A 24,179-nucleotide genomic window follows, 5' to 3' on the forward strand; every position below is an offset into this window, starting at 1 on the left:
GGAGTTAATAGCTACTTTTAAGTTTTCATGAAAGCTTCTCTATTTGGAGAACAGCTATATATACCTTAGATGAGTATAGATATATAGATAAGTCAATTATTTGAGTGTTAGGAAGTCATTATAATAAATCTTTATTTCTAGTAAAATATATTAGGATGCTTCATTTTAGAACAAAGATATGTACAATGTCAAATTAATAGAAAATCCAGTAAGTTTCACAGTGTGAGCATCTAAAACTTCCATCTATTTAACTTTTAAGAAAAACATCTTTCTTTTGTTTCTGGATAATTTCAAGAAGGAAGAATGTGAACAATTCTTAGAAAATACTGTACGATTGCTGTGAACACAATCATGGCTTACTTTTATATGCATTTTCATTTCCTCTGTCACAACTCTTAATCAGCCTATGAAATTTGTTGTCACTCAAGTCCAGTGGAGAACACTGCTACACACTGTCCACACACTGCCCCCATTGTCCATTGTGCTGTAGCAGCTTAGTAAAAATGTTTCCAAATAATTGTGTAATGATCTAAATGTTCCTTTTGAAATGGTTTTCTTACTGTCCTCTTCAAGTAACCTTTTGCTCTTCATTGGAATACTCTTAGAGATGTAGTTTCTGAACTAACCATTGGAGGGGGCCTTAGGCATGGCTAAGTAACTGCAGTATAAGTTTTGTTTTGTTCTATGTTTTCTCCCCTAGGCAACTTGGGGATGCTATAACTTAGCACTTTTCTTCCTTTTGAAATCTGTGCTCAGGATTATTAGTGCCTGTGTCTGTAATGAAAATGACCAGGCTTTGAAGATAGTGGACTTCTCCTACAGTGTAGACCTGAAGGTACAGCCAGAACTTCCTACCCTACAAGGCTTTCGGACTGTACAGATCTTAGAAGAACAAAAAATTTTTGCCAACTGTGTTTCTCCTTACCAAGTAAGTGTATAAAATGGTCATGAACAAAAATAGAGCTAATTTCTTAGATTCTTCCTCTTTTGAGCATGCTGTAAGAGCTAAATGACCTAGCTCTTTATTTATTGTTCTTTATCTCTGTTCTTGTATTATAAAATAAAGTGAAATATAACATGGCTGTTTAAATATTTCACTAAGGGATACAACCATACAGACTCCTTTCCCACCTCTCCCCACCACCATATACAAGTGAGCATGAATTCTTTTCCCCTATGCCAGTTAAGTCTTGTAACCATGATCAAGCCATAACTTCTGAACCTTATTTCTTTTACTATAAAATGAAAGTAAACTTTGTTATTATCTCAAAAGATCTACTCTATGTGAAAGTATATTAGAAATAAGGATGATAATAATAATGTGATATAGAAATTAAGGCATTATTACTGTTATGTTAATTTCTGTTAGTTATGTCCTGGGTATTTATAATTAATGAACTAACCTGTAACAATAATGGTGTGTACTGCTTCTAGATGTCAGCTGCCAAGCATATAAATCATCTGGAATATGAAATTCTTAAGTTTGGCAATTTAAGTATTTGTCCTTGTTTTTAAGGCCAGTCCCTGGAGTTGTTTATGCTACTCAGTTCCGTGGAGGGCTCAATCAAGTATTTCTTAAGTACTTACTAGTCAGAAACTGTGCAAAGCACTCGCAATACAGGGACAAAGAATGAGACAAGCTTTATTTGCTAGAAAATTAAACTCTAATGAGAAATACGAGTACCTCTTTTTTAAATGACATAAATGTAAGTTTAAGGTAATTAAATATAAGGTCATTTGGGATGGGGTGGGTAGGGCACTAGCCTTAGACTATTGAAATAGTGATCGTGAAATTCTTTTTCTTTTAATTAGCTACCATGTTAATGAGTAGGAAATTATTTTAGTTGATAGATCTTTTTGGTAATTTCAGGTTGACCTGATTGGTATTGCCGATTTAGCACATTTACTGTTGTTTAAGGAGCATTTACAAGTTGCCTGGGATGGTTCTCACTGGAAACTCCTTCAGAACCTTTCCAAGTAAGTATTACCAAATACAAGTGTCTTTCTTTTTGAGCTATCTCTTTAATCCCTTGGATATATAACCTCAGGCAAGTTATCTGACCTCTTTGAACCTAGTGTTCTCTTTTAAAACAAACATAATAATGCATACCTCATAGGGTTGTTATAAGGATTATATGAGACAATATGGGGGGGAGGTTATAAGAAACATGGATATTTCACTGTATGTAAAGCACAATATATAAGAGAACAGTCAGTAACGTTTATTAAGTGCCTACTCTGGACTAGGCACAGTGACCAGAGAAAATGCTCTTAGTTGGAGACATGGAGTATCTTGTTCATGGAACAACAGGGGAGGTTATTGTTAGCAAATCAAAGTGTATATAAGATTGGAAAGGTAGAAAGGAGATAGGTTATGAAGGGCTTTGAATGCCAAATAGAACATTTTGTGTTTGAGCCTGGAGATAATATTATTGGTGATATTCAGATCTGCACTTTAGAGAAATTTATGGCTAAATGAATGATGGATTGAAGTGGGGAGAGACTTAAGACGGGCTTTTGCAGTAATCCAGGTATGAGATGATGAGGGCCTGTACCAGGATGATGGCAGAGTCAGAGGAGAGAAAGGGAGTGTGTTTCTTTGAGAAAAATGTTGCAAAGAAGCAATATATAGAGTGAGAGGTAGAGAGGAGTCAAAGATGACACCTAGGTTGCAAGCTTGAAGATATGAGAGGATAGTGGTATCCTCCATAATAATAGAGACATTAAAAAGCAGGGAGGATATAGGGAGAAAGAAAATAAATTAGTTTTGCACATGTGGAGTGGAAGATGTCTACTGACATCTTGGAGACATGAGATTGGAGGTCAGCAGAGAGGTAAGGGCAAGATTTTGAGAATGATTAGCATAGAAATGATCAAATCCATGGAAGCTGATAAGATCTTGAAGTGAATTGGATCAGAAATCCTGGGGAGCACCTGTGATTGGAGAACATAGTCTGAAGGGGGTTCCAGCAAAAGAGACATAGATAGGAGGAAAACCAGCAGAGAATGTTCCCCAAAAAACTAAAGAACATATCAAAGAGGAAAGAGAGTGATTAATAATGACAAAGACTGCAGGAAGGTCAAGGAGAATAAAGACTGAGAAAGGGCATTTGAATTTGGCAACAGATCACTAATAACTTTGGACAGAATAGCTTTGGTGGAATTATAAGGTCAGAAGTCAGACTATAAGGAGTTAAGACAGTGAGAAGAGATAAGAGGTTCCTATTATGAATGGTCTTTTTAAAGCAGCTATAAGCAGAAAAAAGCTTGTTGACTCAGGACAAAACCATTTATGAGCAAATGTTATAGCATCCTTTGTTCCTTTTCCCACTGTTCTTCAGCCATCATTGCAGAAGTGGAAAGAGTGGGCCATATAGGATTGAGAATATGTTTTGTATTTTTCTTTCTGTATACTTAACTAAATTGGAACTGGGAAAGAAAACATTAGTTCCAATCATGCATTACTAACTTCCTCTTAGACATTTTCATGGGTGTTCCATAGTCTCCACATGTCCAAATTGAAACTGATTATCTTCTTTCCTCCTTAACCTACCTTCCTTTGCCTCTTTCTGCTGAGGCCATCCTCATTTTTCACTCTTCCCCTTCCTTCATTGTGTATATCCAGTTGCTTATTCTTATTCTCCCTTCTCATTATCATATATACATTTTCTTTTCTCTGCTTACACAGACCCTCATCACCTCACCTCTCATCTGGACTATTTCAATGATGGCATCCTAGCTTTCATTTGTTTCTCCTCTCCAATTTACCCTTCACTTAGATCACAAAACCCATTCTCCTGACCATGATTTTTCTGTGATCTTCTATTGCTTCTTTGGCTCTGACCCATGTTTCCAGACTCATTCCTATTTTTCCTTTCATGTACTTTCTTTCCAATCAAACACTTGCTGTTCAGCTTTCTGTCTCCTGCAGCAACATGTGGTAAAAGCTGCTTCCTAGACATAATAGCTCTCTTTTTACCTTCTAGAATTCTACTCCTAGTTTCCTCCAAGGTAGAACCTGGGTGCCATTTTGTAGGGAATTTTTTCCCTGATCTCTCTTGTATCTATCATCTGTTTGTTGTATAATGCAGTAAAATATAAGCTCTTTCAGGGCAGGGACTGTTTTTGTCTTTATATTCCCAACAACTGGCAAAATGTCTTGTACATATAAATAAACAATAAAATGCTTGTTGAATTTAAATTTCTAAAGATTAAATGAAGTAATGAAAGTAATTGTAATTGGCTAGTGTTAATAGTACTTTTATAATTGGCTGGTATTGCATACTCAAGTCCATTAGAGTGCTCTTGTTTTACAGTTTGACCATATGTATTCTTTTTATTTTAGTATGTAGACAAAAATATTTAAAATATATAGGATTGGTCTCTCAGCTATGGATTCTAGTTCTTTCTTGTTAGTTAGCTAGCTATGTACTTTTGAGCAAATCTCTGGGCTGTAGTTTCTTCATCTGTAAAATGATTGGGTGATCTGTCTTTTATCTTTTGCTGTCTTTGAGATTCCTGTGATTCTCAAATTGATTATTGACACAGCTGACACAACCAGAGACAAGTTGGGTCAGTCTTTGTCTCCTGACAATTCAATTTTATACAATACTAGGAGGGATTTCCTTTAGTGATAGGTTTCTGTTTCTGCTAAAATTATGGTAAAAAATATGATAAAAATGGAGATGGTAAAACAGTGGGAAGGCAGTAAAGGAGCTTTCAGTGTTCTTTTCATTGGGCTCAAAAAAAAAAAAAAAAAAAAGAGGAAACAAGATCCATTTTCTTACATTTGGCCCATTATAATGTATCTATGGTTCTCATCTCAATGAACAGAAAAGGAGATTATAGACTGCAATGGAAGAGTTTCTTTCCCTTTAAGTACATTATGTTTCTTTCTTCAGATGGTCTCTTCAAATTTATGTATATCTATGGATATGAGCTTTCGATGGACTGTTTTAATTATTCTCTGTGTATAGGCCTATTGTAGCAAAAGATAGAATTCTAGCAGCTTGATAAACTAATATTTTGTTGTTTTCATTTTTGGCATCCAACCCTGGTAACTTTTTTTTTTTCTCTTACATCTTAGTGGGGGCGGAGGGGGAGAGATTCTGTTGGCTAAATACAAAAAAAATCTTAATTGAACTCTGTTGTGTATCTGATCTTACTGACAGTCTTTTTGTGTTTTTAGGCTAAGAGACAGCGAATTGTGGAGCAAGTTCTTTGGGCAGATTCTAAATGCCAGTGATGAATCTACTATGTCTGTTTTGAGAGAGCTTAAAGAAGAAACAAGTAGAATGTTTGATGACTCTTTTCAAAGTCACCTGGACAGAGCTATATGGAAAATAGAAAAACTGATTAACTCAGGGGCTTTGCTCTCCCAAACTGGTGGTCAGTCACTGTCTCCCCCCCATTCTTCTCCCTAGAGATAAAGGTTAACTTTACTAAGGAGAATACAAACTGTAATATGATTTACTTTTGGGATATGTTCTACTGCACTGGTAACACTTTGGTCCTTTTTTTTTTTTCTTTTTTCTTTTTTTTTTTTTTTTTTTAGAGGTATACTCCTAGTTACCTGGTATTTTTTGATACAATGATGTCGCCAATGTTGGCTTTTTTCTTTTTTCTTTTTTTTAGAACTTTTTAAAAGTTTCTTGGTTTTAAAAATGCATATGGATATCTTTTACCTGACTTCACCTTAGGTATCCCTGTTCCTTTTACTAATGATCATTGTTTGTTTTGTAAAAATAAAATTTCATTTGGTACTTCAATGCCTCAAGTTTTAATTTGCCTTTACTAGGTAATAAAATCCATGCCATAGCTATGAAGGTAATTGGTACTTTGACCATTACAAATTATAATCTATAAATTTAAAGTCAACTTGGAAAACACTGGACTTGAAGTCAGCAGACTTGGATGGAGAACTGATTCAGACATGTAAGGCACTTAATCCCTTTCTGTTTTCTCATCTATAAAATGCAAGTAATATTGCCAACACTACCTAGTTCACAGGGTGGTTATGAGGAAGTACTTTGTATAAGTTAAAACACTTTCATAAAAGTAGACTATCATTACATCTATCCCAAGCTCTGAAAGTTCTTCTGACAGGATCCCAATGAGTACCTGTTACTGCTTTAGGTATTAGGAAATGTTTAATTAGCATGCTGAAGTATAGATAACAAACATTTTACTTAAAGCCCAGTTTCTTACATTTTGCCAAGAATTCATAGCAAAATCCCTTTAATTTACCCCTCTGGCCATCTCAATATTTATTTCAATTTTTATTGATGCAAACTCAAAAGAATGCTGCTGCTTTGGGAGCCTATAGTTTAAGAATATGACATAAATAGATAGTTTAAAGCAAAAATCAGCAACTTTGTAGAAATACCTCATTTTTCTGTGGGTGGATAAGTGAGTGGGTAGCCTTAGAATGGAAATTTTTACTGGGAGAAAAAGGAATAAGGATAATTTTAACTCATGAACTATTTTGTAGGTAGGACACGTATAAGTCGGCCCGCTGGGTTTTCCCCCCTTATTATCCCTAGAGCCTTCCACTGGGATAGGTATTTAATGTTTGTTGAATTGAATATTTACCACCCCTTTGCTTCCCCACCTAGGTTGCCCACAATCCATCCAGGCTGAGAGCTCACACAGCTTGGATAAGATGGAAATCACTATTCCTTCTAGTCAAGGGAGGACAACTAGATCCCACCATCTGTTCCACTTCTATAACCCTCCAGACTCCATCTTCATCCTCTGCTGCCATCTAACCCAACAATGTAACCTCAAAACCCCTGGGACTTATTGTCTACCATGGCCCTTAAGATTTCTCAGCCTTGACATCCACCTTGTGCAGCTGGATTATTGCAATGTGTTGTCTCCCTCAAATAAGAGTGTGAGCCCATGAGAGTAGGAAGTAACTTTATTTTCTAGATATATCCCAACATTTAGCACAAAGCTTGGAATATAGTAAGTGCTTAATACTTTTTAGCCAGCCAAAAGGCAGCATGGAGGCATAATCCATCAGAGGCAGAGATGTTTCACAGTTTTTGCCAATGTTGAGGTTTGCCAGGGCACTGACAAAATCTTATATGGCCATTTAGAACATATTTAAAACAGTAACGGACAACTATTACCTAGGTATGATTACTAGAAAAGTCAGAATGTTTATATCAGAACTAGAAATAATTCAGGAATGTGTTTGTACATAAATATGTTTATAGAGATAGATTAGGTTCCAAAAAGGTGGTATGACCTTGAAGGCATTATTAAGGAAAATTCAAATACAAATGCATATATTTTCTCACATTTGTAAATTTTTGTGATAAAATTTACATCTATATACAGTTATGTTAGCCCTTTTTATTATTCTTTATAGCCACTTGGTATCATGGGAAGAACACTGGATTTACAAACAGAAGATGTGGATTTAAGTCCCAATTTTGCCACTTAGTACTTTAACCTCTTAATAACTCTCTGGGGCTCAGTTTCCTCATCTATAAATTGAAAGGTTTGGGTTAGATGATTTCTGAAGCTTCCAACTCTAAATACTATGATCCTGTGTACTGCCTTGACATGTAAAGTTATTGCTTTACTGTTGTAAAAAGCAAACATAAATTACCTCCTGCCATCTGGTGAATTTTTAAAAAATAATTATATTTTTATTCTGAACTTAACCAAAAAAAAGAGCATTTTTTCTTTATATAGAGTAGAACAAAAAAAGAAGATTCTATATGAAACAATGAATCTCCATGCTGCTTGCTTTTTTTTTTTTTTTTGTTATTAAGCATATAATAAATTCTACATGTTACTTTTAAAACTGTCCTGCTTAGATGCAAAATGAGAGTTAAGGTTTTTGGACATAGCCAATATGGGAATTTGTTTAGCTTGACTATGTATATTTGTTAGAAGAGTTCTATTTGGTTTTGTTTTTTCATTAGAGAAAAGGAAAATGGGAAAGAAACAAAATACAAACATTTGTTAATTTAAATATATATTTATTTATATTACACACACACACCAGTGCTGTTTGTAATTTCCTTCTGAACCTCCATCTGTTCTCTTCCTTAAAATTCACTATTGTTAGCTCTCAACCTAATTAAAAGCCAAGGAAAATAGGTGGGGTGGAGGTGTGAAGAACAGTCTTTGTAATAAATATAGTCAAGCAAAATGAATCCATACAGTAGCCTTGTCCAAAAATTATGTCACTTTTGTGCTTCCCATTCTGGGGGTGAACATCAGGCTTCATCGTGTATACTCTGAAGACATAGGTCATGGCATTAAAAAGCATTCTCAAAAATTCCATCTAAAATAACTGTCGATAAGATAAAATATTTGGGAATGTATCTGCCAAGGGAGAGTCAGGAACTATATGAGCAAAAGTACTAAACACTTTCCACATAAAGTCAGATCTAACCAACTGGAAAAATATATATTTTTTAATTTTTATTTAATAATTACTTTATATTGACACTCATTTCTGTTCCAAATTTTTTTTCCCTCCCTCCCTCCACCCCCTTCCCTAGATGTTGGATATGTTGCAGTATATCCTAGATACAATATATGTTTGCAGAGCCGAACAGTTCTCTTGTTGCTTAGGGAGAATTGGATTCAGAAGGTATAAATAACCCGGGAAGAAAAACAAAAATGCAGATAGTTCACATTCGTTTCCCAGTGTTCTTTCTTTGGGTGTAGCTGCTTTTGTCCATCATTTATCAATTGAAACTCAGGTCTCTTTGTCAAAGAAATCCACTTCCATCAAAATATGTCCTCATACAATATCGTTGTCGAAGTGTATAATGATCTCCTGGTTCTGCTCATTTCACTTAGCATCAGTTCATGTAAGTCTCGCCAGTCCTCTCTGTATTCATCCTGCTGGTCATTTCTTTTTTTTTTTTTTTTTTTTTTAATTTTTATTTAATAATTACATTATATTGACACTCGTTTCTGTTCCGATTTTTTTCCCCCTTCCTCCCTCCACCCCCTCCCCTAGATGGCAAGCAGTCCTTTATATGTTGGATATGTTGCAGTATATCCTAGATACAATATATGTTTGCAGAACCGAACAGATCTCTTGTTGCGTAGGGAGAATTGGATTCAGAAGGTATAAATAATCCGGGAAGAAAAACAAAAATGCAGATAGTTTACATTCGTTTCCCAGTGTTCTTTCTTTGGGTGTAGCTGCTTTTGTCCGTCATTTATCAATTGAAACTCAGGTCTCTTTGTCAAAGAAATCCACTTCCATCAAAATATGTCCTCATACAATATCGTTGTCGAAGTGTATAATGATCTCCTGGTTCTGCTCATTTCACTTAGCATCAGTTCATGTAAGTCTCGCCAGTCCTCTCTGTATTCATCCTGCTGGTCATTTCTTTTTTTTTTTTTTTTTTTTTAATTTTTATTTAATAATTACATTATATTGACACTCGTTTCTGTTCCGATTTTTTTCCCCCTTCCTCCCTCCACCCCCTCCCCTAGATGGCAAGCAGTCCTTTATATGTTGGATATGTTGCAGTATATCCTAGATACAATATATGTTTGCAGAACCGAACAGATCTCTTGTTGCGTAGGGAGAATTGGATTCAGAAGGTATAAATAATCCGGGAAGAAAAACAAAAATGCAGATAGTTTACATTCGTTTCCCAGTGTTCTTTCTTTGGGTGTAGCTGCTTTTGTCCGTCATTTATCAATTGAAACTCAGGTCTCTTTGTCAAAGAAATCCACTTCCATCAAAATATGTCCTCATACAATATCGTTGTCGAAGTGTATAATGATCTCCTGGTTCTGCTCATTTCACTTAGCATCAGTTCATGTAAGTCTCGCCAGTCCTCTCTGTATTCATCCTGCTGGTCATTTCTTACAGAACAATAACATTCATATACCACAATTTACCCAGCCATTCTCCAATTGATGGGCATCCATTCATTTTCCAGTTTCTAGCCACTACAAACAGGGCTGCTACAAACATTTTGGCACATACAGGTCCCTTTCCCTTCTTTAGTATTTCTTTGGGATATAAGCCCAATAGAAACACTGCTGGATCAAAGGGTATGCACAATTTGATAATTTTTTGGGCATAATTCCAGATTGCTCTCCAGAATGGTTGGATTCGTTCACAACTCCACCAACAATGCATTAGTGTCCCAGTTTTCCCGCATCCCCTCCAACATTCATCATTATTTTTTCCTGTCATCTTAGCCAATCTGACAGGTGTGTAGTGGTATCTCAGAGTTGTCTTAATTTGCATTTCTCTGATCAATAATGATTTGGAACACTTTCATATGAGTGGTAATAGTTTCAATCTCATCCTCTGAAAATTGTCTGTTCATATCCTTTGACCATTTATCAATTGGAGAATGGCTTGATTTCTTATAAATTTGAGTCAGTTCTCTATATATTTTGGAAATGAGGCCTTTATCAGAACCTTTAACTGTGAAAATGTTTTCCCAGTTTGTTGCTTCCCTTCTAATCTTGTTTGCATTAGTTTTATTTGTACAAAAGCTTTTTAATTTGATGTAATCGAAATTTTCTATTCTGTGATCAGTAATGGTCTCTAGTTCATCTTTGGTCACAAATTTCTTTCTCCTCCACAAGTCTGAGAGATAAACTATTCTATGTTCCTCTAATTTATTTATAGTCTCGTTCTTTATGCCTAGGTCATAGACCCATTTTGATCTTATCTTGGTATATGGTGTTAAGTGTGGGTCCATGCCTAATTTCTGCCATACTAATTTCCAATTATCCCAGCAGTTTTTATCAAATAATGAATTCTTTTCCCAGAAGTTAGGGGCTTTGGGTTTGTCAAACACTAGATTGCTATAATTGACTATTCTGTCTTGTGAGCCTAGCCTTTTCCACTGATCCACTAATCTATTTCTTAGCCAATACCAAATGGTTTTGGTGACTGCTGCTTTATAATATAATTTTAGATCAGGTACAGCTAGGCCACCTTCATTTGATTTTTTTTTCATTAATTCCCTTGAGATTCTCGACTTTTTATTGTTCCATATGAATTTTGTTGTTATTTTTTCTAGATCAATAAAATATTTTCTTGGAAGTCTGATTGGTATAGCACTAAATAAATAGATTAGTTTAGGGAGTATTGTCATCTTTATTATGTTCGCTCGGCCGATCCAGGAGCACTTAATATTTTTCCAATTATTTAAGACTGACTTTATTTGTGTGGAGACTTTTTTATAATTTTGCTCATATAATTCCTGACTTTCCTTTGGTAGATAGATTCCCAAATATTTTATGGTATCAACAGTTATTCTGAATGGAATTTCTCTTTGTATCTCTTGCTGTTGGGTTTTGTTGGTGATGTATAAAAATGCTGAGGATTTATGGGGATTTATTTTGTAGCCAGCTACTTTGCTAAAATTATGAATTATTTCCAATAGCTTTTTGGTAGAATCTCTGGGATTCTCTAGGTATACCATCATATCATCTGCAAAGAGTGATAGTTTGGTTTCCTCATTGCCTACTCTAATTCCTTTTATATCTTTCTCGACTCTTATTGCCGAGGCTAGTGTTTCTAATACGATATTAAATAATAATGGTGATAGTGGGCAGCCTTGCTTCACTCCAGATCTTACTGGGAAAGGTTCCAGTTTTTCCTCATTGCATACGATGCTTACTGATGGTTTTAAATATATGCTCCTGACTATTTTAAGGAAAAGTCCATTTATTCCTATGCTCTCAAGTGTTTTTATTAGGAATGGATGTTGGATTTTATCAAATGCTTTTTCTGCATCTATTGAGATGATCATGTGGTTTTTGTTTGTTTGGTTATTGATATAGTCAATTATGCTAATAGTTTTCCTAATATTGAACCAGCCCTGCATTCCTGGTATAAATCCTACTTGGTCATAGTGTATTATCCTGGTGACAATTTTCTGTAATCTTTTTGCTAATATTTTATTTAAGATTTTAGCATCAATATTCATTAGGGAGATTGGTCTATAATTTTCTTTCTCTGTTTTCAGCCTACCTGGTTTAGGTATCAGTACCATATCTGTGTCATAAAAGGAGTTTGGTAGGACTCCTTCAATCCCTATTTTTTCAAATAGTTTATATAACATTGGAGTTAATTGTTCTTTAAATGTTTGGTAGAATTCACATGTAAATCCATCTGGTCCTGGGGATTTTTTCTTAGGGAGTTGATTGATAGTTTGTTCTATTTCTTTTTCTGAGATGGGACTGTTTAGGATATTTACTTCTTCCTCTGTTAGTTTGGGCAAGCTGTATTTTTGGAGGTATTTTTCTATTTCATTTAAGTTGTCGAATTTATTGGCATAAAGTTGGGCAAAGTAACTCCTAATTATTGCTCTAATTTCCTCTTCGTTAGTGGTGAGTTCTCCCTTTTCATTTTTAAGACTAACAATTTGATTTTCCTCTTTCCTTTTTTTAATCAGATTTACTAAGGGTTTGTCTATTTTGTTGGTTTTTTCATAGAACCAACTCTTAGTTTTATTAATCAATTCAATAGTTTTTTTACTTTCAATTTTATTGATCTCACCTTTTACTTTTAGAATTTCAAGTTTAGTGTTTGACTGGGGGTTTTTAATTTGTTCCTTTTCTAGCATTTTTAATTGCAAACCCAATTCATTGACCTTCTCTTTCTCTATTTTATACAAATAGGCCTCTAGAGATATGAAATTTCCCCTTATTACCGCTTTGGCTGCATCCCATACATTTTGGTATGATGTCTCATTATTATCGTTTTCTTGGGTGAAGTTATTAATTATGTCTATGATTTGCTGTTTCACCCAATCATTCTTTAGTATGAGATTATTTAGTTTCCAATTATTTTTTGGTCTACTTCCCCCTGCTTTTTTGTTGAATGTACTGCTGGTCATTTCTTACAGAACAATAATATTCCATAACATTCATATACCACAATTTACCCAGCCATTCTCCAATTGATGGGCATCCATTCATTTTCCAGTTTCTAGCCACTACAAATAGTGCTGCTACAAACATTTTGGCACATACAGGTCCCTTTCCCTTTAGTATTTCTTTGGGATATAAGCCCAATAGAAATACTGCTGGATCAAAGGGTATGCACAATTTGATAATTTTTTGGGCATAATTCCCAACTGGAAAAATATTAAGTGCTCTTGGATAGGTTGAATGAATATAACAATGACAATACTCCCTAACTAACCTATTTAGTGCTATACCAATCAGACTCCCAAGAAACTATTTTAATGACCTAGGAAAAATAACAAAATTCATCTGGAAGAATAAAAGTACTTCAGGGAATTAATGAAAAGCAAAGCAAATGAAGGTGGCCTCGCTGTACCTGATCTAAAACTATATTATAAAGCAGCGGTCACCAAAATCATTTGGTACAGCCTAAGAAATAGAGTGGTTGATCAGTGCAATAAGTTAGGTTCACAGGACAAAATAGCCAATGACTATAATAGTCTAGTGTCTGACAAACCCAAAGACCCCAGCTTTGGGGATAAGAACTCACTATTTGACAAAAACTGTTGGGAAAACGAAACTAGTGTGGCACAAACTAGGCACTGACCCACATCTAACAAGATATGGTCGAAATGGATATAAAGAATGATTATATTATATAAACAAATTAGAAGAACATAGGATAGTTTACCTCTCAGATCTGTGGAGGAAGAAGGAATTTGTGACCAAAGAACTAGAGATCATTATTGATCACAAAATAATTTTGATTATGAAAGTTAAAAAGGTTTTATACAAACAAAATTAATGCAGACAAGTTTAGAAGGGAAGCAATAAACTGGGAAAACATTTTTACATCCAAAGATTCTGATAAAGGGCTCATTTCTAAAATATATAGAGAATTGACTCAAATTTATAATAGATCAAGCCATTCTCCAATTGACAAATGATCAAAGGATATGAACAATTTTCAGATGAAGAAATTGAAACTATCTGTAGTCGTATGAAAAAGTGCTCCAAATCACTATTGATCAGAGAAATGCAAATTAAGACAACTCTAAGATAGCACTACACACCTGTCAGATTGGCTAAGATGACAGGAAAATATAATCCTGAATGTTGGAGGGGATGTGGAAAAACTGGGACACTGATACATTATTGATGGAAGTGTGAATACATCCAGCCATTCTGGAGAGCAATCTGGAATTATGCCCAAAAGTTATCAAACTGTGCATACCCTTTGACCCAGCAGTGCTACTCCTGGGCTTATACCCCAAAGAGATACTAAAGAAGGGAAAGGGACCTGTATGTGCAAAAATGTTTGTGGCAGGTCTCTTTGTAGTGCAAGAAAATGAAAACTGAATGGATGCCCATCAGGTGGAGAATGACTGAATAAATTGTGGTATATGAATGTCATGGAATATCACTGTTCTGTAAGAAATGACCAGCAGGATGATTTCAGAGAGTCCTGAACTAAGTGAAATGAGCAGAACCAGGAGTTTATTATACACAGCAACAACAAAACTATACAATGATCAATTCTGATGGGTGTGGCTCTCTTCAACATGAGGTGACTCAAACCAGTTCCCTTGTGCAGTGATGATGAGAGCCATCTATACCCAGAGAGATAACTGGGAACTGAGTGTGGATCACAACATAACATTCTCACTCTTTCTGTTGTTGTTCGTTTGCATTTTGTTTTCTTTCCCAGTTTTTTTTTTCCTTCTTGATCCGATTTTTCTTGTGCAGCAAGATAACTATAAATACATACACACATATTGGATTTAACATTTTAACATATTTAACATGTATTGGACTATCTACTATCTAGGGGAGGGAGTAGGAGGAAAGAGGGAAAAATTTGGAACAGATTTTGCAAGGGTCAATGTTGAAAAATTACCGATGCATATGTTTTGTAAATAAAAAGCTTTAATAAAAAAAGAAAAAAAAAAAAAAAAGAAAAGCATTCTCAAGTTTTTAAAAGTAACTTTTCTTTGTAGCATTTCTGTCCTTATGCAAATTGTCCTGGTTCTACTCGTTTCACTCTGCATCGGTTTATAACTACCCACAAAAATTGTTGAAATTGTTTCTTTTGTCATTGCTTTATAGCATAATAACATTCTATTGCATTCATATACCAGGAGACAGCTAGGAGCACAGTGTATAGACCATTTGACTTCATCATAGAGTTCAAATCCAGCCTCACACATTATCTTTGTGATGCTAGACAAGTTACCCTCCACTTCAGTTTCTTCAACTCTAAAATGGGGATTCCTACTTCATAGAGATTGTCAGGAGGATCAAATAAGATAATATTTATAAAGCACCTAATATAGTGCCTGGCACATAATTGGTACTTAATGTTTGTTTTCTTCTTACCATAATTTGTTCAACTATTCCCCAATTGTCTTAAAATAGAATTTAAGAAACTCCACCTCACCCCATTTAAATTACAATCCCTCTTTTTTTTCCTCTTCAGAATTGTAAAATTTGTTTTACATATATTCTCCTTTGTCCTCTTTTGCTTTCTCAGAACCAAACCTATACCTCTGGATCTTTTTTCTTAATAGCCGCATTTTCCTTGGAAGACATTCAGACTCTGTAGAGATTCATTTCTTTTCCTTCTATTAGAATGTTACCACTACATCACAACTCCTAACTGTTGAAATAAATTTACCTTTCTCAGTTTCTCTTGATTTGTGTTTGTATTTCAAAGTTTTATTTTACAATTATTTTCTTGATCTTTTGCTTCATTCCAGGTATTTGTATAGTCCTTATAGTTCTTTTTCCTTTTAAATCTCTGCTTGTACTTACTATGGAGTTATTCTGTCTTTGTTGGTTTACTCATCTCTTTAAGAGACCTCGACCTGTACGTATTTTAGTAGAGAATGGTCTTTTTGACTAAGGTTAAGTGCCAAATGGATGTGTGCCCATTTTGCCAGTGTTAGATTCATTAAGTCTTATTTTTCACTGTAAATTTTAGTTGATTCTTTCAATGTCTTATTGACTTAAGTGATGTAAGTACGGGTACACTCAGAAAAAGTTTAAAAGACATGGAATATATAGTCTTGAAAAGGACCTGGAGCTATCTGTTCCAACTGTCTCATTGTATAGATGAAGAAAATGAAACAGAGATTAAAACTTTGCCATAGTCACACAGCTAGTGTCAGGCAGATTTTACTTAGCTCTTCCTGACTAAATATAGTATTCAACTACTATGTAAGAATTCTTTTTTTTTTTTTTTTTTTTTTTTTTTTGTGAATTCTTCATTGGTCTAGATAACTAATTTGCTTTACCATAGCAAATCTGCATTAGTTCTACCTCCTGTAATCTTAATGATGTAATAGAACTGTGTCCCCTTGATCTTTGGAAGGGCGAAGAACCTGGATTAGAAAAACCCTCAATCTCAACCCCTCCTAGCTCTGAGAAAACTACTTAGTTTCCATAGGAAACTCCCACCTCCATTTGATCTGGGAAATTGAATCTGGCAAACAATCACCACCCTTATTGATTTGAAAATTAGCCCCTCAATCGTTCCCTAGCCCTGAGCCATAAAAGGTTAAATAAAATCAAGACCCTGTATCCCAACCTTTGCTAATTTCATAACCAGGAACTAGCCTACTGAGGCGTCTCAGTGAAAATAAACCCTTTTTTTCTTTCTTTCTTTCTTTCTTTCTTTCTTTCTTTCTTTCTTTCTTTCTTTCTTTCTTTTTTTTTTTTTTTTTTGCCAAAAATCTCGCCTGGATATTGGGACTACAAATTCTTTCACAAAACCTGTGACACCAGACTGGAGACCCCCATCACTGTTGGGGTATCTCCTCCCTCAACATTGAGTTACCAGGATACCAAGAGCTTTGTCCATGTTCAACACAGCTAGTTTCTATTGAAATGAGACTTGGACCCAAGAAAGATTTTCTAGAATCCAAATCTGGTTCTCTACACTGTCACACTGTCTTTCCCTATAAACACTTAGCAAAGTCTACACTAGAGGAGATTAAGAAAATAGTAACATGGCGGTATCATGGTCCAATCATTACAAACCTACATGCTGTTAGATCCACAAATACAAAACACTTTGTTTCTACTCAAATAACTAAATGCATAACTCCCTTGGGACTCTGAAAAATGAAGATGTTTATCTCTTAATTAAGACTGTTTTGGACTGTTGCTAAGCTGCCCACCTGAAGGAGGTAGAAAAGCTTAGCAGGCTTTCAAATGTTCCAGGTGAAATGGTCTTTAAGCTGTCACCTGGATTTAGCAAAGCTAGGAAGAAATTCTTTCTTGTCCTGTTGTACATAAAAAGGAAGAATTCCAGCTTGATTGTAGTAATTCTAATGTAATTAGAGCTTACCTGGGAGACATTTCTGTAGTGAGGAAGTTACACCAGAAAGACATTTCATTTTAGCAAATTAATGACCAATCTGATTTTTTTAAAACTAGGTCAGCAGGACAAAAGAAGTATTCCTAGAATCCAGTACTTGATTGCTTCATATTTTCATAATTTCCCAATTAACAAATGAGCAAAAGACATCCAACAGGCAGGTTTTATAGGAAGAAATTCAAGTTTTCAATATCCATATGAAAAAATAGTCTGAGACACTAATTGGGGAAATACAAACTAAAGCAATCCTGAAATTCTGCTTCAAGACAAAATTAATTTAAAAAAATAATTGTTGGAGGAGCTTCAGGAAAACAGTCACATTAATGCTTTGTTGATAGAGCTATAAGTTGGCACAGGCATTCTGGAAAATAATATGAAAGTGTGAATAAAAATTTACTAAATTATGGATACCCTTTGACTCACTACTAATAAATATATACCCCAAAAAAGATCAAAGAGGGAAAAGGACCCATATATACAGAAATATTTATAGCAGTTAAATTTGTGGTGCTAAAAAACTGGAAACTAAAGGGATGACCAGTATTTGGGCAATGACAATTTGGGCATTTGTAATGGAATCCTATCGTATTATAAAAAATGACAAAGGGGACGGTTTCAGAGACACCTAGGAAGACTTGTATGAACTGATACAGAGTGAAATGAGCAGAGAACTAATTGGAAAGTTGTTAGAGCAGTAGTCAGTAAGACTACTCAGTAAGACCTGAGTTCTAGTCCTGCCTCAAACACTTAATAGCTGTTTGACTTTGGGCACAACCTCTCTGCTTCAGTTTCCTCATCTGTAAAATGAGGATAATAATATCTATCACCTTCCTCACAGGCTTATTGTGAGGATCAAATGATAAAACAAAGCATTGCAATTTTTTTAAAATCAAATATTTGTTCCTACTGTCTATCAGGCTTAAAGATAAACATAAAATAGCTTTACCCTCAAGGAGCTTACATTCTAAAGAGACAGGAAGGTTAAAATCAAGATTCAGGCATCAATATAAAATTGATACTAGGTAATTTTAAAGTTAAGATAATAGCAATCAGGAAAAATCTCATATAAAAATGGGTATTGGAGCTAATATTCCTGAGAATTTTTATTTGAGGGTCTCTCTCAGATGATTGGTAGTTTTTGAATTTCTATTTTCCCATCTGGACCCAAAATAGCAGGACAGTTTTCCTTTATATTTTCTTGAAATATATATCTTTTATATTTTCTTGAAATATGATGTCTAAGCTCTTTTTAAAAATCAATAAACTTAAATTATCTCTCCTCAATCTATTTTCCAGGTCATTTGTTTTTCTGTGAAGGGAGATATTTCATATTTTCTTCTATTTTTTTTTTCTTTTGACTTTGTTTTAATTATTTCTTGAAGTCTCATGGAGTCATTGGCTTTTATTTGCTCAATTCTAATTTTTTTTTGGGGGGGTTACCACTTTGGTTTTTTGCTTTTGTTTTTTATTTTATTTTATAATAACTTTTTATTGACAGAACCCATGCCAGGGTAATTTTTTTTTACAACATTATCCCTTGCACTCGCTTCTGTTCCGATTTTTCCCCTCCCTCTCTCCACCTCTCCCCCAGACAAAGCAGTCCTATATATGTTAAATATGTTGCAGTATATCCTAGATACAATATATGTTTGCAGAACCAAACAGTTCTCTTGTTGCACAGGGAGAATTGGATTCAAAAGGTAAAAATAACCCGGGAAGACAACCCAGTGTTCTTTCTTTGGGTGTAGCTGCTTCTGTCCATCATTTATCAATTGAAACTGAGTTAGGTCTCTTTGTCAAAGAAATCCACTTCCATCAGAATAAATCCTAATACAGTATCATTGTTGAAGTGTATAATGATCTCCTGGTTCTGCTCATTTCACTTAGCATCAGGTCATGTAAGTCTCGCCAGTCCTCTCTGTATTCATCCTGCTGGTCATTTCTTACAGAACAATAATATTCCATAACATTCATATACCACAATTTACCCAACCATTCTCCAATTGATGGGCATCCATTCAATTTCCAGTTTCTAGCCTCTACAAACAGGGCTGCCACAAACATTTTGGCACATACAGGTCCCTTTCCCTTCTTTAGTATCTCGTTGGGATATAAGCCCAGAAGTAACACTGCTGGATCAAAGGGTACGCACAGTTTGATAACTTTTTGGGCATATCAATTCTAATCGTTAAGGAAATTTTCTTCAGTGAACTTTTGTGTCTCTTGGGTATTTGACCAACTGTTTGTTGCTGCTGCTATTGTTTTTGCATTTTAATAGTTTTATTGAAAGATCATTTTCTTACAGAACATAATGGTATTTTCTTAAATTATTTCAGCCAATTTAAGTTTGGATTGATAAATTAGAAAGGAAATTCTTCATTGAATCAAATGTTTGGAAGTAACTGAATAATGAATTTGAAAAATTCTTTACATGATGAAGCACAAGACGAGATATATACTGTGGTTTTTTAGTTTACCTTTAAAAGGAAGTTTTTTCCGAATATGATGTCAAAGAGAAATTTGAACAAGTTACAGCTATTGTGAAAATTATATATTGTGAAAGCTATATATTGCCCTGATTAACTAAAGGCTGTATAAGCTTTCTCAACCCAATATGTTCATTTAGATTCATTAACTTAAAACTAGCCTTAAGTGCTCCAACTATCACATAATTGGTAAATTAAATTGCTGTTTACTTGAATCTGGACAGACAATTCACTTCAGTCAGACAGAAAATCATACTATCTAAAGTGTATCATACCATTTTTCTGAAATTGATCTGTCTTGATATGAACTTGCTTCACAATCCAAATAACATCAATTAAAGTCAATCACATCTTGCTATCAATGCTACCTATAATCAGTATACCAATCCAGATATTACTAGATTAGATCAATATTAACTATAAATTCACAGCATAATCTCCCATTCTGATTCTATGTTAGGATTTCACATTTGAATTTTAGTTTTTACAAACTTGCCTCAAAGAAGATCATAATTTAGTCCTGAACACACTTCCAGCTGCAGCACACATAATCAATTTTCAGCTATAGCCTGTTTTCCCTTAAGTCTGAAAACATCATTGCTAACCTAGTTGCTCTGTTTCAGGCTTCACAGTTTAAATCCATTCTAATATTGGAGTCCACAGTTCTGATGTAAAATAAGCCTTCCAAATAGTTGAATTTCTTCACTATAAGAATCCTATTAAGATTGTTGGAAGATGAGCGATTTTGTAATAACTATGCTTCAACTGACATGCAGTATGTTCAGACACAGTCTATTTCAACTTCTGAACATTTGGTTTGGAACACTCGTTTGATGAGTGTTCAGTTAGGCACTTTGCTACAAGTTCCTGCCAGAAGGTCAGATCTCTGCAATTTATCTTGGAATGTTTCTGAAGATAGTCTACTCCTGTCAATTCTATATGTTTCTGTGCTTGAATCTCCGCTGCAATTAAGGATATATAGAAAAAAGGCTTTGCTTAGAACACAATAGCATGTCTTAAGCTGAGCTTCCAGTCTTTCAAAATCTGAAAAATTTTCGTGAATGAGTGAATAATAGAAATGTAGAAACTGAAAGACGGGAGTAATTCTCCAACTGATAAATGGTTAAAGGATATGAACAGACAATTCCCGGATGAAGAAATTGAAACTATTTATAGCCATATGAAAAGATACTCCAAGTCATTATTAATCAGAGAAATGCAAATTAAGACAACTCTGAGATACCACTACACACCTGTCAGATTGGCTAGAGTGACAGGGAAAGATAATGTGGAATGTTGGAGGGGATGTGGGAAAACAGGGACACTGATACATTGTTGGTGGAATTGTGAACACATCCAGCCATTCTGGAGAGCAATTTGGAACTATGCCCAAAAAGTTATCAAACTGTGCATACCCTTTGATCTAGCAGTGTTTCTACTGGGCTTATACCCCAAAGAGATACTAAAGAAGGGAAAGGGACCTGTATGTGCCAAAATGTTTGTGGCAGCCTTTTTTGTAGTGGCAAGAAACTGGAAAATAAATGGATACCCATCAATTGGAGAATGGCTGAATAAATTGTGATATATGAATATTATGGAATATTATTGTTCTGTAAGAAATGACCAATAGGATGAATACAGAGAGGCTTGGAGAGACTTGTATGAACTAATGGTGAGTGAAATGAGCAGAACCAGGAGATCATTATATACTTCAACAACAATATTGTATGAGGATGTATTCTGATGGAGGATTTCTTCGACAAAGAGACCTAACTCAGTTCCAACTGATCAATGATGGACAGAAGCAGCTACACCCAAAGAAAAAACACTGGGAAATGAATGGAAACTGTTTGCATTTTTGTTTTTCTTCCCAGGTTATTTTTACCTTCTGAATCCAATTCTTCCTGTGCAACAAGAGAACTGTTCGGTTCTGCACACATATATTGTATCTAGGATATACTGTGACATATTTAACATGTATAGGACTGCTTGCCATCTGGGGGAGGGGGTGGAGGGAAGGAAGGGAAAAGTCAGAACAGAAGTGAGTGCAAGGGACAATGCTGTAAAAAATTATCCAGGCAATGGGTTCTGTCAATAAAAAGTTATAATTATGAAAAAAAAAAAAAAGAAAGAAAGAAAGAAAGATGGGAGTAGTTTTAACTTTGCCACACACTTTCTCTAATAGAACTTTTTCCATTCTCATCAGATCAGAAGCTGAATTTGTATTAGCTTATTCGGATCAAATAAGTAGCTAATGGGACATTTCTCTCTTCCTCTGTCCATTTCATAGCCAGACAGAAGCAACCTAATCCTACACATCCAAGATATTTGGGATATACCTTCATTATGGATAGAAATGTGTCTAATAAACAGAAGGTTTTGCGAGGGTCAGTGCTAAAAAATTATCCATGCATATTCTTGTAAATAAAAAGTTATAATAATAATAATAATAAAGGAAATATGTCTACTAAATTCACAGCTAGAGAAAAACAAACCAAAGAACTGAGTTAGGTTAATAAGGTCTTTCATGTCAAAGACCCTCAGCCTTGCAGTCATCCAAGACCATTATTATGAGCAGATTCAATTAGTTTCAGTCATAGACTTTTGGTTGACATCTAGACTCCTGTTCCAAATGAACATTCAGCTGCTGCAGCAATTTCTGAATATCTATCTATAGGAAGTGAATATCTGGGGTTTTATTCACTCTATCACTATACAGGGTAGAAGAGAAAGACTGAGGTAGGGATTGGGGAGGAGATGATGAAGAGGGTTCCTCCCATCACTACTTTTATTTTTTTAATTTATTTTTTATTTACTATTATTATTTTATTATTTATTTTTATTTATTTATTTTTTATCTTTCCTCTTCCAAATCTTAAGTGCTATATAAATGCAATTATTATTAATGTCACCATCAATATTATCACTATAACAACATTTTAAAGGCAGCTTTGAAAGTTTTAGGAACTCTGGTCAATGCATTGACCAAACCACTATTCCAAGAAGTCCATTGATGAAGCATGTTGCTTCCTGACAGAGGATTAAAGGACTTGATGCAGAAGTGATATAATACGATTTTGTGGTCCCCTAATTTTTAGAGGGGGGCTTCTATTCTAATAATAATTCAATGATCCTAAATCTTCTGGTTTTGGAATCTGTCTCAGGAAACTCCCACGCCCAATATGTCTGATTCTGAATAGGCCTCTCCTCAGTCAGATAGCTTTTGGCCTCAGGATAACCCCATAGATCAAACCCCTGAGACAATAAACCACTCCTCAATTCATTGATAACTGATAATCTGGTCAGTAAGAACCAAATTCCAGAACCATTCCTCAGTTCATTGCTAACTGCCAGATAGATAATCTGGTGGTCAGTGATAACCAAATTCTGGAGACCACTCCTCTGGACCATAGAATTAGCATGTCAATGATAGAAAGCTGGATAAAGGGGTCTCCTCTCTCTTAGAACTTTGCTCATTTCTTTTGGAATTCAGCCCACTTGTAATAGCATTACTGTTGTGCCACAGTTTCCTTTTATTGTCTTTCCTCGGTTTCCCCTAAATTGTTCTGCCCTCAGTTTCCCTAAATTGTCCTGCCTCGGTTTCCCTAATTGTTTTGCCTCGGTTTGCCTAAACTGTTCTCAATCCCCCTGGTTGCAACCCCCCTCACCCCCACCCTGTTCATTAGGACTAAGATAATTAGGGCAATGGATATCTGGCCACTGGCATTCCAAAAGATAAAACTCCAGATGTCCTATCTCAAATGGCATCCTCTATCTCTAAAATTCCAGAATTTTTGTTTCTAATGACTACCTCCAACCTGTCAGAACCAGATTGATGGTCCCTTCTTGGAAATTCCCACTCTCAGTGTTCAGACTCTCCCTTGCTTTTGTCTCCCCAATCTTGGAGCCACATATATAATTCATTGGAATCTTACATTTGCTGCTGCTGAATGGTTTAGGACATCAGCCCAGGGGACTAAAATGGATCCTTTGGTCCCATAAAATCTCTCCCTCTCAGAAATCCAAGTAAAATATTAAACACTCTCTAATCTCTATCCTGCCTCAGTTTCTTCAGCATTACGTTTGGAGGCCCCAGTGAGATATGAGAGCAGGATGAGAGATTAGAGATTGGGTCTCTGCCTTGGGTCTTGGGATGGCTGAAGTCTGGGCTCTTGGTTTGGAAAGGCTAGCCCTCTGGATTGCTCCAGAGTTTTGGGGAAGAGAGCAGTTTTTCAGCAGTTACAAGACTCTTTGTAGACACCTCCACCTGGCCAAAGGAGAGTCTGTTTTAAAATCCCTACAGGGTAAGTGATTTTCTGTCTGTCTATTTTCTATCTGGTCCTCAAAGTGTAGTCCAAAGAATTATTGGGGTCTCTGAAACCCTTTCAGAA

The 24,179-nt window shown here is 35.2% G+C and overlaps 1 protein-coding gene and 1 pseudogene across 1 annotated transcript in view; one reads left to right on the forward strand and one right to left on the reverse strand.

Annotated features, from left to right (window-relative positions):
• The window catches only part of BUB1B (BUB1 mitotic checkpoint serine/threonine kinase B), a 67,705-nt gene extending 61,937 nt beyond the window's left edge, over window positions 1–5,768 (forward strand). Inside the window, exons 21-23 of the mRNA XM_051977068.1 lie at window positions 757–928; window positions 1,871–1,977; window positions 5,189–5,768. Coding sequence (XP_051833028.1) covers window positions 757–928; window positions 1,871–1,977; window positions 5,189–5,423 — 514 coding nt within the window. The 3' untranslated portion in view covers window positions 5,424–5,768. The remainder of the gene's footprint in view (window positions 1–756; window positions 929–1,870; window positions 1,978–5,188) is intronic.
• Window positions 5,769–20,580: 14,812 nt separating this feature from the next.
• Window positions 20,581–22,344, reverse strand: LOC127546266 (cyclin-G1-like; annotated as a pseudogene).
• Window positions 22,345–24,179: the final 1,835 nt, after the last annotated feature.

The sequence above is a fragment of the Antechinus flavipes genome, chromosome 2 (genome assembly GCF_016432865.1).
Source record: "Antechinus flavipes isolate AdamAnt ecotype Samford, QLD, Australia chromosome 2, AdamAnt_v2, whole genome shotgun sequence".
Classification (NCBI taxonomy): Eukaryota; Metazoa; Chordata; class Mammalia; order Dasyuromorphia; family Dasyuridae; genus Antechinus; species Antechinus flavipes.